The 15,432-nt window shown below is 37.7% G+C and overlaps 1 protein-coding gene across 1 annotated transcript in view; it reads right to left on the bottom strand.

The window, feature by feature from the left end:
• LOC100445724 (EF-hand calcium-binding domain-containing protein 3) overlaps window positions 1-15,432 on the bottom strand; it is a 544,420-nt gene that overhangs the window by 509,913 nt on the left and 19,075 nt on the right. The window contains exons 7-10 of the mRNA XM_063718854.1: window positions 12,591-12,721; window positions 11,784-11,866; window positions 8,929-9,072; window positions 7,099-7,173 (exon numbers count right to left, since the gene is read on the bottom strand). Of these exons, the coding sequence (XP_063574924.1) occupies window positions 7,099-7,173; window positions 8,929-9,072; window positions 11,784-11,866; window positions 12,591-12,721 (433 nt within the window). The remainder of the gene's footprint in view (window positions 1-7,098; window positions 7,174-8,928; window positions 9,073-11,783; window positions 11,867-12,590; window positions 12,722-15,432) is intronic.

Here is a 15,432-nt window from a genome sequence, read left to right as displayed (position 1 = left end):
CCTTGCAGGCTCTGTGGGATGGGCAAGTAACTGTGAGTCGGCTTGCTTTCTCAGTGGGGAGGCTTGTAGCCTGGGGCAAGTTCTCATCCCTGCTCACGCCTGCATGGAAATAAACTCGGTGCTACAGGTGAAGTGCAGTGGGAGTGAAACCAGTCTTTCAGACTGTGGGCTGCGTGGAAGCTGAGTGAGGCCTATCGCTGCTGGCTTTCCCCCACTTCCCTGGCGACCTGTCAGGCAGCAGAGGCAGCCATAATCCTCCCAGGAACATAACTCCATTGGCCTGAGAACCACACCTTCACCCTGACAGCAGCTGCAGCAAGGCCCACCCAAACAGAGTTTGAGCTCAGACATGCCTAACCTGTCCCACCTGATGATCTTTCTCTACCAATCCTGGTAGTAGAAGACAAAGAACATAATCTCTTGAGAGCTCTATGGCCCTGCCCACCACCTGACCCTAGGGCAAGCTTGTAATCTCCCTATACTACTGCAGCTGATGTGCTCTTGAAAGTGCCACCTCCTGGCTGGAGGCCAACCAACACAAAACCAGCACACTAAACAAAAATACAACCAAGGGCCCCAATACAGTCCACTTCACTCCCCTGCTACCTCCATTGGTGCAGGTGCTGGTATTCACGGCTGAGAGACCTGAAGATGGAACACATCACAGGACTCTTTGCAGACACTCTCCAGCACCAGCCTGGAGCCTGGTAGCTCCACTGGGTGGCTAGATCCAAAAGAGAAATAACAATCACTGCAGTTTGGCTCTCAGGAAGCCACTTGTCCAGGAAGCCCTATGTCTCAGGAAGCCCCTAGGGGAAGGAGAAAAGCACCAAATCAAGGGAGCACCCTGAGGAACAAAAGAATCTGAATAGCAGCCCTTGAGTCCCAGAGCTTCCCTCTGACATAGTCTACCCAAATGAGAAGGAACCAGAAAAACAATTCTGGTAATATGACAAAACAACGTTCTTTTACATCTCCAGAAGATCACACTCAAAAGCTTAGCAGCAATGGATCCAAATCAAGATGAAATCTCTGAATTGCCAGAAAAATAATTCAGAAGGTCAATTATTAGGCTAATCAAGGAGGCACCAGAGAAAGGTGAAGTCTAACTTAAAGAAATCAAAAAAAAAAAAAAAAAAGATACAGGATATGTATGGGAAAATCTCCAGTGAAATAACATAAATAAAAAACAATCATAACTTCTGGAAATGAAGGACACACTTAGAGAAACACAAAATGTGCTGGAAAGTCTCAGTAATAGAATCAAATAAGTAGAAGAAAAAACTTCAGAGCATGAAGACAAGGCTTTCTAATTAACCCAAGACAACAAAAACAAAGAAGAAAGAATTTTTTAAAATGAACAGGCCGGGTGCAGTGGCTCACACCTGTAATCCCAGCACTTTGGGAGGCTGAGGCAGGCGGATCATGAGGTCACGTGATCGAGGCCATCCTGGCCAACTTGGTGAAACCCAGTCTCTACTAAAAATACAAAAATTAGCTGGGTTTGGTGGTGCGCAACTGTAGTCCCAGCTACTTGGGAGGCTGAGGTAGGAGAATCACTTGAACCTGGGAGGCAGAGGTTGCAGTAAGCCGAGATCGCGTCACTGCACTCCAGCCTGGTGACAGAGCGAGACTCTGCCTCAAAAAAAAAAAAAAAAAATGAACAAAGCCTCCAGGAAGTTTGGGATTACGTTAAATGACCAAGCCTAAGAATAATTGGTGTTTCCAAAGCAGAAGAGAAATCTAAAAGTCTGTTAAAACATATTTGAGGGAATAATTGAGAGAAACTTCCCCAGCCTTGTGAGAGATCTAGACATCCAAATACAAAAAGCTCAAAGAACACCTGAGAAATTCATTGCAAAAAGATCATTGCCTTGGCACATAGTCATCAGGTTATCTAAAGTCAAGATGAAGGAAAGAATCTTAAGAGCTGTGTGGCAAAAGCATCAGGTAACCTATAAAGGAAAACCTATCAGATTAACAGCAGATTTCTCAGCAGAAACCCTACAAGCTAGAAAGGATTGGGTCCTATCTTTAGCCTCCTTAAACAAAACAATTACCAGCCAAGAATTTTGTATCCAGTGAAACTGAGCTTCATAAATGAAGGAAAAATACAGTCTTTTTTCAAACAAATGCTGAGAGAATTTGCCATTACCAAACCGGCACTACTGACTGCTAAAAGAACTGCTAAAAGGAGCTCTAAATCTTGAAACAAATCCTCAAAATACACCAAAATAGAATCTCCTTAAAGCATAAATTTCACAGGACCTATAAAACAATAACACAAGAAAAAAACCCAAGATATTCTGTCAACAAATAGCACAATGAATAGAATGGTACCTCACATCTCAATACTAACATTGAATGTAAATGATCTAAATGCTCCACTTAAAAGACAGAGAATGGCAGAATGGATAAGAATTCACCAACCAAGTATCTGCTCTCTTCAAGAGACTCACTTGACACTTAAGGACTCACTCACATAAACCTAAGGTAAAGGGGTGGAAAAAGATACAACATGCAAATGGACACCAAAAGCAAGCAGGAGTAGCTATTCTTATATCAGACAAAACAAACTTAAAGCAACAGCAGTTTAAAAATGCAAAGAGGGAAATTATATAATAATAGGACTAGTCCAACAGGAAAATATCATAATCCTAAATATATATGCACCTAACACTGGAGCTCCCAAATTTATAAAACAGTTACTACTAGACCTAAGAAATGAGATAGACAGCAACAGTAGTAGGGGGCTTCAATACTCAACTGACTGCATTAGACAGGTCATCAAGACAGAAAGTCAACAAAAAAACAATGGACTTAAACTATACTCTAAAAAAAATTGATCTAACAGAAATTTACAGAACATTCTACCCAATAAATGCAGACTGTGAATTCTATTCATCAGCACATGGAACATCCTCCAAGATAGACCATATGGTAGGCCACAAAACAAGCCTCAACAAATTTAAGAAAATTAAAATTACAGCAAGTACTCTTGCTACAGTGAAATAAACTGGAAATCAACTCCAAAAGGAACCCTCAAAACCATGCAAATACAGGGAAATTAAATAATCTGCTCCTGAATAATCACTGGGTCAACAATGAAATCAAGATGGAAATTTAAAAATTCTTTGAACTGAACAATAATAGTGACACAATCTATCAAAACCTCTGGGATACAGCAAAAGCAGTATTAAAAGGAAAGTTAATAGCATAAAATGTCTACATCAAAAAGTCTGAAAGAGCACAAATTGGCAATCTAAGGTCACACCTCAAGGTACTAGAGAACAAGAACAAACCAAACCCAAACCCAGCAGAAGAAAAGAAATAACCAAGATCAGAGAAGAATTACATGCAACTGAAACAAGAAAAAAAATATAAGTCAAAAACCAAGCAGATAAAAGAGAACCAGGAAAATCCTAATGCCATGGAGTCTATCAAAATGCCAAAAAGAAAAAGCAAGCCAAGCATCATATCTATATTGTTCACTGCTGCATATATAGGCATATTAATGTTTATTACATAAATGAGTAAGTAAGTATTGAAGAGTTTTTATTGCCTTTTACTTGCTAATCCAGTTCTATAAAGACTATCACATTCACATATCCTTGATTCTAACAAAATAAAATCTGGGCCAGGTGCAGTGGCTCATGCCTGTAATTCCAACACTTTGGGACCAAGGCAGGCGGATCACTTGAGGTCAGGAGTTCGAAATCAGCCTGGCCAACATGGTAAAACCCCATCTCTACTAAAAATATAAAAATTTAGCCAGGCATGGTGGTGCACGCCTGTAGTCCCAGTTACTTGGGAGGCTGAGGCAGGAGAATCCCTCGAACCTGGGAGGCAGAGGTTGCAGTGAGCCAAGACTGTGCCACTGCACTCCAGCCTGCATGACAGAGCAAGACTCCATCTCAAAAAATAAATAAATAATAAATAAGTAAATATACAATCTGATTCACTATAAAAGGAACATACCTCAAAATAATAAAGGCCATATATGACAAACCCACAGCCAACATCCTGCTGAATGGGGAAATGTTTAAAGCATTCCCCCTAAGAACCGAAACAAAACAAGGATGCCTACTTTCACCACTCCTATTGAATATATTACTGGAAGCCTTAGCCAGAGCAATAAGGCAAGAGAAAAAAAGTAAGAGGCATCCAAGTTGGAAAAGAGGAAGTCAAATTATGTCTGTTTGCTGATGATATAATCTTATACTGAGAAAACCCTAAAGACTCCTCCCAAAAAACTCTTAGATTTGATAAATAAATTTGTTAATGTTTAAGTAGATAAAATCAACATACAAAAATTGGTGGCATTTCTATACACTAGTATCAAGCTGAGAACCAATCAAAAAGGCAATGCCATTTAGCTTAGCTACAAAAAACAAAGTACCTAGGAATACATTTAACCAAAGAGGTGAAAGATCTCTACAAGGAAAACTACAAAACAGTGATGAAATAAACTATAGAGAACACAAACAAATGGAAAAACATCCCATGCTCATGGATCAAAAACTTAATATCATTAAAATGACCATACTGCCCAAAGCAATCTACAGATTCAGTGCAATCTCTATCAAAATACCAATGTCTTTTTTCACAGAAGTAGAAAAAATAATCTTAAAATTTACACGGAACTAAAGGAGCCCAAACAGCCAAAGTAATCCTAAACAAAAGAACAAAGCCGGAGACATCACATTACCTGACATCAAATTATACTATAACAGTAACCAAAACAGCATGGTAGTGCTATAAAAGTAGAAACATAAATCAGTGGAACAGAAAACAGAACTCAGAAATGAAGCTTCATATCTATAGCCACCTGATCTTTGACAAAGTTGACAAAAACATACACTGGTGAAAGGACGCTCTTTTCAATAAATGGTAAAGGGAAAATTGGATTGCCATTCGCAGAAGAATGAAACTGGACCCCTGTCTCCCACGATATACAAAATCAACTCAAGATGGATCTAAATTTAAATGTAATACTTGAAGCTTTAAGAATACTAGACGAGGCCAGGTGCGGTGGCTCACGCCTGTAATCCTAGCACTTTGGGAGGCCAAGGCGGGGGGATCATGAGGTCAGGAGATCGAGACCATCCTGGCTAACACGGTGAAACCCCGTCTCCACTAAAAATACAAAAAAATTAGCCAGACGTGGTGGCAGGCACCTGTAGTCCCAGCTACTTGGGAGGCTGAGGCAGGATAATGGTGTGAATCCAGGAGGCAGAGCTTGCAGTGAGCCAAGATCGCACCACTGCACTCCAGCCTGGGCAACAGAGCGAGACTCCATCTAAAAAAAAAAAAAAGAATACTACATGAAAACCCAAGGAAAACTCTTACTGATATTGGTCTAGGCAAAGAATTAATGACTAAGAACTCGAAAGCACAAGCAACAACAACAAAAAAAGACAAATGAGACAACTAAACTAAAAAGCTTCTGCACAGCAAAAGAAATAATCAACAGAATGAACAGACAACTTGAAGAATAGGAGAAAATATTTGCAAACTATGCATCCAACAAGGACTGATATCCAGAATGTACAAAGAACTCAAACAGATCAAAGACAACAAAAGCAATAAATAATCCTGCTAAAAAGTGGGCAAACGATATGAATAGACATTTTTCAAAAGAAGACATACAAATGGCCAAACGAGCATTATGAAAAAATGGAAAGCAGTGTGGAGATTTCTCAAAGAACTAAAAACAGAACTACTGTATGATCCAACAATTCCACTACTAGGTATATATACCCAAAGGAAAAGAAACCATTATCTCAAAAAGATACCTGCACTCATATGTTTATCACAGCACAATCCACAATAGCAAAGATGTAAAATCAACCTAAGTGTCCATCAATGGATGACTGGATAAGGAAAATGTGGTATACACACACACACACACACACACACACAGTGGAATACTAGTCAGCCACAGAAAAGAATGAAATAACATATTTTACAGCAACATGGATGAAACTATTATCTATCTGACTTTGTGTTTCTGACTTGTTTCACTTAAGATAATGAAAGCCATTTATAGGTAGGAGCCAAATTTATAGGTGGGAGCCAAATGTGTACACATGGACATAGAGCATGAAATAATAGTTACTGGAGACTTGGAAGTGTGGGAAGGGGGTGAAGGATGAAAAATTACTTAATAAGTACAATATATAACTATTCAAATAATGGTTACACTAAAAGCCAGACTTTACCAGGATGCAATATATCTATGTAACAAAACTGCATTTGCACCCCTTAAATTTCTACAAATAAAAAATAAAAATATATAATTCCAAGGACCGAGCATAAGAACTTGATATCGCCTAATGGAGGAATAGAAGAATTGCTAACATCAGGTCATGAACACCACAGATTTCATGCTTTTGGAGGTACTGTTTCTACCATTAATACGAATACCCTTTCCAACCACTTTATTTATAATGTATAGGTAATGTAAACTAAAGGTTACTAGGAGACCCATAAGTATCTGAAATTTTTAGGAAGAGATACAAACAAGACTCCTGGCAAAAGGAAGAAAGTACTGTTAAGGATGAAGAACAAAACAGATGTGAGATTTCAACAGAAAAAAAACACACACACACACAAACAAAGGCGTGGGAGTAAGAATTATATTGGCATGTATGGAGATTTATGACTAACTGGAGTATGCGGTTCTTGCCTGGGAAAGGTTCTGTGATAAAGGGAAGAGTGGTGAACAAAATTATGAAGGGGTGAGGAGGCTAAGCATGAGAGTTTGGCCTCTATAGACTCATTTGATAATAGGAAGAGCATCTAAATTCTTGAGCAGGAAAATGACATGGTGAAAATAGTATTTTAAGAGAATTAGTCTAGCAGTTAATGTGCAGGAAAAACTAGAGATTAGAGATAGAATGTTTGAATACTGGGGGCAGTATGAGCCAGGTTTTGTAATGCCTTTTATGACAAAATTCACTCCTCATTTTTCTCAGCCTACATTAGTGGGAGATTTGTAAAATATAAATTAATTCATATATTAAATATCACCCCTCCCAACCCCAAAATCAGTTACAAAAGTATTATCTTCTATACTTTTGAAGAAGTCTTTTTTACCTGGATTCTGAGAGACCAAATAAGAAACATCAGCCACAGCTTTAAGGAAATTTGAAAAATCCAGCATTCCATTAACTATAAAAATGGTTCCAAAACAGAAGGGAAAAAAACTCCATCAGCAAACATTATTAGCAAACTCACTAAGAACATAAGATAAAAGTGGCAACTAAAAATGTAAATAGAATTAACTAATGACATTAGAATACTATTATCTATACACAGAGCAGTCGACATTATATATAGAATGTAAAAAGAATATTTACCAGAAAAAAATTTACATATTGTAATTAGGTAGTAAATAGTGTTCCAGCAGTAATAAGAATGCTATGGGACTAGTACTGTAGATACTGCAGTGCTCTTTGCTCAAGACTAATTTTTATATTTGTAGTTCTTCAAGATTCTTCAAGTTAAATAACTATGAATTCATCTTCTCCTGTCATTAAATAAATGAGCCCAACTTAGACAGGGTTTATTTACATCAGTGATGTTATCTATGTCACAAAGAAAACAAGTATAAATCTATATTTCAATTTAATGTCTGAGCAGAAATATCCTATAGAGGAATACTTCAGTGCCTCCAATTGTCTGTAGAGGAAGACAAGGCTTGGTTGTTCTCACTTCCATACCACAGAAGCACTTTCTTCAATACTGAAAAGTCTGTCAAGTTGTCTGTCTCCACTTGTTCAATGTAACAACTTGAGAGTGGGTTCTCCTTTCTTTCAAAAACAGTGAAACATCTGTCCAAATTTTAATGAACTACTTTGACTTGTTTTCTGATATTGTTGTGACTTTGGGTTGGCAAAGATCTTTTAGATAAGATATCAAAAGCAATTCATGAAAGAAAAAATTGCAGACTGGACTTCATCAAAAGTATGAACTTTTCCTTTTCTAAAAACATTCTTAAGAGAATAAAAAGACAAGCAACAGAATGGAATAAAATATCTACGAATCACATATCCAATAAAGGACTTATATTCAGAATATAAAAAGAATCTCAAAATACAATAATAAGAACACAATTTTTCAATGGGCAAAAAATATACAAATGGCAAACAAGCACATGAAAAGATATTCAACATTATTTAATCATTCAGGAAATGCAAATTAAAACCACAATCAGACAATAACCGTATATCTATTAGAACAACCATAATTTTTAAAGGCTGATCAATTCAAGGGTGGCAAGAGCAAACAAAAAAAAGCAGTATACAACAATATGAATAAATCTTAGTCATATAATATTAAGTGAAAAAAACAAAAGATTATATACATCATGAAAAACTGTTTACTAAAGTTTTTTAAACAACTAAAATTTTTGAACTATTTTACAAAAATACCTATCCATAACAATAATACTATTTAAACAGAAAAATAAGAGAATAATGAATATAGGATTCAAGATAATTCTTACCTCAGGTTGGGGAAAACAGAATAATAGGTTGCTTAGGAAAGTTTACAGTTAGATGTAAATTATTGACAAGGTCCTACTTTTTATTTTGGGTGGTTGGGTCAAGTATTTATTACATTATTTAAATTACATAACTAAATAAGATTAAACCATGCATGGAACAATAATGAGAATATGCCATAATCCAGCCTAGTAATTAATCAATCCAATTACATAAACCTGAGGCCAACTTTCAGTATCATTATTGTAAGTAATGTTCTTGTAACATGTAAAAATGTTTCGTAACATATAATATGACCAAAAATGATGTTTTTATAATATATTTTAAGGTTTAGCTTTCCTATCATTTGTAATTAATCTGACAAACATAACATATTTATGATTGCAGACCCCTAAACTAATACTGAAAAGATAAAACTTACCATCAATATCAACAGTCTTTAGTGCCTGTCGCATTTCTAAATCACTTATAGAAATTCTCAAGATGCAAAGGATCACTGGAAGATCATTCACATAAATCTTACCACTTCGAATTTTACTAAAAATTTTACAGGCTTTATGAAGTGCTGCACACACATAACAAAACATTTAGTTAATTAATCAAAAAGAATAATTATCCTTATTCCCCCCACTATCTCGCAAAAAAATAATAATCACTAAAAGAAAGGGGAGCCAATCTGTGTTTTCAGCCTTTCAAACTTCTTTCTTTTTTACCCCACCCTCTTCAATCTTTTAATATTCAAATCTTTCAACCTGTTTCCTAAAGAACTTCCAGAAACTGTCAGAAAAATCACACAAGGGCACATAGGCAAAGGCTTCCACAACTTGCCCTGGGAATGGTAAATTTTTCCTCTGTGTTCCCATAGCACTTACTATGTATCTCAGTGAAAGCCCTTGGTATTATGATTGCTTGCATGTCAATATCCCTCACTAAACTGTCAGCTTCTACGGAGCAAGATAATTCATTCTTCTGTTTCCGGTGCCTAATTAAGAAACCCTCAAAAAAATGTCTATTGAACTGAATTTTTTGGTTCAGTGGATACTACACTTTATTTTCAGAAAAGAGGCAATTGATGATAGTGCTGTTTTTGTTTATCTTTTTAGAGCCAGAGTTTCTCTGTTGCCCAGGCTGGAATGCAGTAGTGCGATCATGGCTCACTGCAGTCTCAAACTCCTGTCTCGAAATCCTAGGCTTAAACAATCCTCTTACTTCAGCCTCTCCAGCAGCTAGGACTACAGCTGTGTGCCAACATGCCCAACTAATTTTTTGTTTTTATTATTTTTTGTAGAGATGGGATCTCACTATATTGCCCAGGCTGGTCTTGAACTCCTGGTCTCAAATGATCCTCCCACATTGGCCTTCCGAAGTGCTGGGAATACAGGCATGAGCCACCTCACCTAGCCCTAACAGTGATAAATACAAAATAATGACTAAACAGTTGATAATAATGGCTTTAATAAAATTTGTTTTAGTAGAATTTTGGAGGTGGAAGCCAGATTTCCATGAAATGGGAAGTGAGAAAATTCAGCAACTAATGAAAACAACTCCTTCAAAAGGCTTCTCTGAAACATATTGAGTGTAAAATTAGCAAAGCATAGACCTTGAGAAAGCAGAAGAAAATCAAGAAATGAAAGGATTAGTCTGGTGAAAGGGCACCTTTTCCAATGAGACAAGTTGAAAGGATATGAATGTTGTTTGTAGGTAAGAATATCAGGGAGTTTAGGAAGCTTCCCAACAGCCCTTACTAACTCTCTATGAAAAAGCAAAGCCACATGATCCAGTAATCCCACTTCTGGGTATTTATCCAAAAGAATTAAAATCAGGATTTTGAAGGGACAGTAGCACTCCCCTGTTCACTGCAGTACTATTCACAATAGCCAACCTATGGAAAACAATCTAAATATCTGTGGAAACAACCTAAATGTCAGATAAATGGGGTGGAAAAGTACCTTATATACATATGATAGAATATCATTCAGCCTTTAAAAAGAAGAAAATCCTGTAATATGTAATAACATGAATGAATCTGAAGGACATTATGCTAAGTGAAATAAGCCAGTTACAGAAGGACAAATACTACAGAATTCCAATTACCTAAAGCATCTAAAATAGTCTAACTTACAGAACAAAGAATAGAATTGTAGTTGCCAGGAGCAGGGGGTATGAGGAAATAGTGAGTTGCTAATCGGTGAGTATAAAATTTCAGTTACACAAGATGAATAAGTTCTATAGAAATACTGTACAATATTGTGCCTATAGATAAGAATAACTTACATTTTTAAAATCTGTTAAGAGGGTAGATCTCATGTTAAATATTCTTACCGCAATAAAATTTGTTTCAAAAGAAATAGGGGAGAAAAGATTCAGTTTCACAGATTTCAGACTAGCAAGTTTTAATTTTATTTTAATTAAGGAAAACATTTTTAAATGTTTAAAGTTGGATAGGTGACATAATTGAGTATTTGAGGAGAGTAGTGAAGGTTTGGAATAGATACCAAAGGAAACAGGAGAGATCACACCAAAACTTAAAGGGAATACCAACTGGTGCTAAGGGCAGCTGAGGTTGTAAATCATACAATCATAGTGGCACCAAATGGAGAGGTCAAGGAAATAAAATTCTAAATAAAAAGAGCTGGAAGTATAAGAGATTGTGAGTGAAGAATAAGACATTAAAATCTGAGATTTTCACATAATGACAATGTGTAATTTGTGGCCATCAGTGTTGGTCAGGGGAATCAAGGCAAAATAATTGGTTTTGAAAGTGTGAAGCTCCAGAAGTATGAGTCACCCATTTGGACACTAAGATACACAATATGACAACCAGAGTTAAGGTAAAAGGAAAACTATGCGAAATTATTCCATAAGTATAAAGGAGAAGCCCAAGATACGGGAGAGGTCAATGTCATGAAGGAGTGAAGGGTAGTATAAGCCTTAATATTAAGATACCAAAGACTAAATTCCAGTGATATCAGTGATTCCAGCACTTACTAATTTATCCATGGGATGTAATATGCAGACATTTTTCCAAAAAATACATTTGGACTAGTATAAGCTACATATTATATTTTCCCTATCTTACCAATACAACCAAAGATATTTATGGATTAAACTATCTACTTTTGCTTCCTCACAGCCCTCAGCATTTGCCATATCATGTATTATCAGTTGATACCATAAGCCATTAGGAGTAGATGAAGAGGCACTAACTGCTGAAACAACTCCTAAAAAGCACATAATCAGGAAATGTATTCAAGAAATTTTAGAACCTCTTATTACCACTTAATTCTTTTGAGTGTAAATATCCATGGGTTACTTCATCATATAATGTCATGTAGAGGTTAGACAGCATTTCCTTTTCCCTGTCAAAGAAACAGCCATATTAGAAAGTGGCAATGAAAATATGCAAATTCCATTTTAAAATATTAGCAAACTTACCAATAGTCTGAGATTCATAAGAACCTTTCTTGGAGAACTGTCCAAGTTATGGAAAATTCCATATTCTTCACCTCAGAAGTCCCACCTTATTTCTTTTTGAGATATTTTTCTATAAAGCAGAATTTACCCTAGTCTGCAAATAGTGCCCATGACCCACTATCCTTCGACTGTGGTCCAATTTTTCCTATTCTTAATCCAAGTCACAGCAAATTTTTAAGAAAGTTATTATAATAAAGCAAACAAGAACATCTTTAAACAGCCAAAGAATCTCAGATTCCATCACCTATCAGGAAAAATGTCTGGAAAAGATGATTTATCTAATACTATAACATGTAAATAACTGAAATCATATAATGTTAGTGTTGGAAGACATCTTAAGAGTCCATTTAGTACAAGATCCTTATACAGATGTGGAAAGTGATGCCCAGAGATGTAAATTTTACAAAAGTCTAAGCATGTGAGGTCAATCAGGACTCAAATCTAAGTCTTCCAACTCCATATACAGCGCTCTTATCTCTACACAATCCTAACAGCATAGTTAGCATAAACTACTTGATATTCTTTATGTGGAAGGGATAAATGATTCTGGAGAGAAACACCCAAGTCTGAATCCAACATTTAAAAAATAGAGTACAAGGATTTAAATACCGAGTAATTGCAGAAGATGTACAAAGAGGTGATGAAGTCTTGTGAACGCTGTACTGATTCGACAACTTGCATAAAGAGTTTTCTTTCCTTGTCACCTTCTCCTTTGACAGCTTCAGAAAAGGAGGGATAATCTAGAGCCAAATGCAAGTATGTTGGTACCTGAGGTGACACTGGTAATTCAGCATTCTTGGATGATAAAACTCTTATAAGATAATTAATCGTACCTTGACTCCTCATTAATTATGCTTCTGGTGTAAAATTGCCTTTTGTAATTAAATTACATTTAATATAAAATAAAATTTTAATAAACTATGCAATGTTTTTTTGCAAAGCCATGGTTTTCTTAAGTATGCAGTTAATCATGTCATTAATATTTGGTAAATATATAGTAATGGATTTTACAAAGCAGGGAAAACCTATGGTATAGAGAGAACAAAAAGACTCAGCCACCAGACTCTAGGCTGCATATAAAGGCTTTGACTTAAGTGCAATGTGGAGAATCAACACAGTTATTCAAATGATACAGGTAATTTTGTTTTTGATTATCCCTATCATTGAGTAAATTATCCACTTAAGATTGCATGTATAAACATGATTCCAAAAAGGCAAGCATTAGGTGGATAGGAAAGTAGCACTTTAGAAAAATGAGAATTCTAATTACAGGTGTCTTCAATTTTACGTGGAACCCTGAGCGTTGAGTTTTAATGACCAGGCAGGATGTGGAAAAAAGACTCTCACGTTACACAAGATTGACAGGAATTGGTACTGAGATGCCACACAGAACCAAAATCTTCAAAAGAAAATGTTTTCAGCAAGAGTGGGGAAGGAAAAAACTTTATCCCCCAATGAAAAAGTATGATTAAAACATGTCTCTATCCCAGCTCCAGGTTAGAAAAAAAGAAAGACTATTCCTCCTGATTAGTCATAATCATAACTCTACATACATGAGTTTGGAACTCAAATCTACACTAAATATATGCGCCAGGGAAACAGAAACCAAAAAATTCATTTAAAATGACCTCAGATTTGTAACACTTCTGAAGTGCATGGCAAAGACAAAAGCAAATTTTCTTTTTAAAAATTCTCTTGAAGAAGGGCAAACTGAAGATTCCCACAGATTTAGATCAACTATATATGAAAGAATGTACAAAATATATATAACACCCAAAGAACAAGTTAACATGAGTGAGAATCAGACAAAACAACAAACACAACATTTAGATCCCCCAAGAATTTCATATAGTGAATTGATCAGATACCAATCTTGAAATAACTATAGAATATGAGCAAAAAACATGACACAGGGTATATTTTAAGAACCATCAAATAAAATTTCTGGAGGTAAAAAACAGAATCACTGAAATTAAAATCTCAGAGGAAAGGTTAAACTGTAGATTAGATTCAGCTAGATAAAGAATAAGTGAACTAGAAAGTAGATGGGGAGAAATTACCAAGAACAAAATAGAGAGACAGAATAGACAAAAAATATGAAGCAATGTTAAAGAATATAGAAAATAGGATGACAAAATCTAATACACATCTAATAGAAGATACAAAGGGACAGTAAAGAGATTGAAAGGGAAAATATTCTAAAAGATAATATACTAGAATTTTCCAGAATTGAAGAAAGGCATGCATTCTCAGATTTAAGAAGCACAGCAAATACTAAGACAGAGGGGAAAAAAGGAAATATACCTTTAAGTGAGAGGTGACAGCGTGCTGGCAGTCCTCACAGCCCTTGCTCGCTCTCGGCGCCTCCTCTGCCTGGGCTCCCACTTTGGCGGCACTTGAGGAGCGCTTCAGCCCACTGTGCACTGTGGGAGCCCGTTTCTGGGCTGGCCAAGGCCAGAGCCGGCTCCCTCAGCTTGCAGGGAGGTGTGGAGGGAGAGGCGCAAGTGGGAAACGGGGCTGCGCCGGCGCTTGCAGGCCAGCTGGAGTTGCGGGTGGGCATGGGCTTGGTGGGCCCTGCACTCAGAGCAGCCGGCTGGCCCTGCCAGCCCTGGGCAATGAGGGGCTTAGCACCCGGGCCAGTGGCTGCGGAGGGTGTACTGGGTCCCCCAGCAGTGCCGGCCCACCGGCGCTGCACTCGATTTCTCACCAGGCCTTAGCTGCCTTCCTGTGGGGCAGGGTTCGGGACCTGCAGCCCACCATGCCTGAGCCTCCCACCCCCTCCTTGGGCTCCTGTGCAGCCCGAGCCTCCTCGACGAGCGCCACCCCCTGCTCCATGGCGCCCAGTCCCATCGACCACCCAAGGGCTGAGGAGTACAGGTGCACAGCGCAGGACTGGCAGGCAGCTCCACCTGCAGCCCCAGTGTGGGATCCACTGGGGGAAGCCAATTGGGCTCCTGAGTCTGGTGAGGCCTTGGAGAACCTTTATATCTAGCTCGGGGATTGTAAATACACCAATCGGCACTCTGTATCTAGCTCAAGGTTTGTAAACACACCAATCAGCACCCTGTGTCTAGCTCAGGGTTTGTGAATGCACCAATCGACACTCTGTATCTAGCTACTCTGGCGGGGCCTTAGAGAACCTTCGTGTCAACACTCTGTATCTAGCTAATCTGGTGGGGAGGTGGAGAACCTTTGTATCTAGCTTAGGGATTGTAAACGCACCAATCAGTGCCCTGTCAAAACAGACCACTTGGCTCTACCAATCAGCAGGATGTGGATGGGGCCAGATAAGAGAATAAAAGCAGGCTGCACGAGCCAGCAGTGGCAACCAGCTCGGGTCCCCTTCCACCCTGTGGAAGCTTTGTTCTTTCGCTCTTTGCAATAAATCTTGCTACTGCTCACTCTTTGGGTCCACACTGCTTTTATGAGCTGTAACACTCACTGCTGAGGT

Source organism: Pongo abelii, chromosome 19 (assembly GCF_028885655.2).
Source record: "Pongo abelii isolate AG06213 chromosome 19, NHGRI_mPonAbe1-v2.0_pri, whole genome shotgun sequence".
NCBI classification, from domain to species: domain Eukaryota; kingdom Metazoa; phylum Chordata; class Mammalia; order Primates; family Hominidae; genus Pongo; species Pongo abelii.
This window is presented reverse-complemented; position numbering and strand designations above follow the sequence as displayed.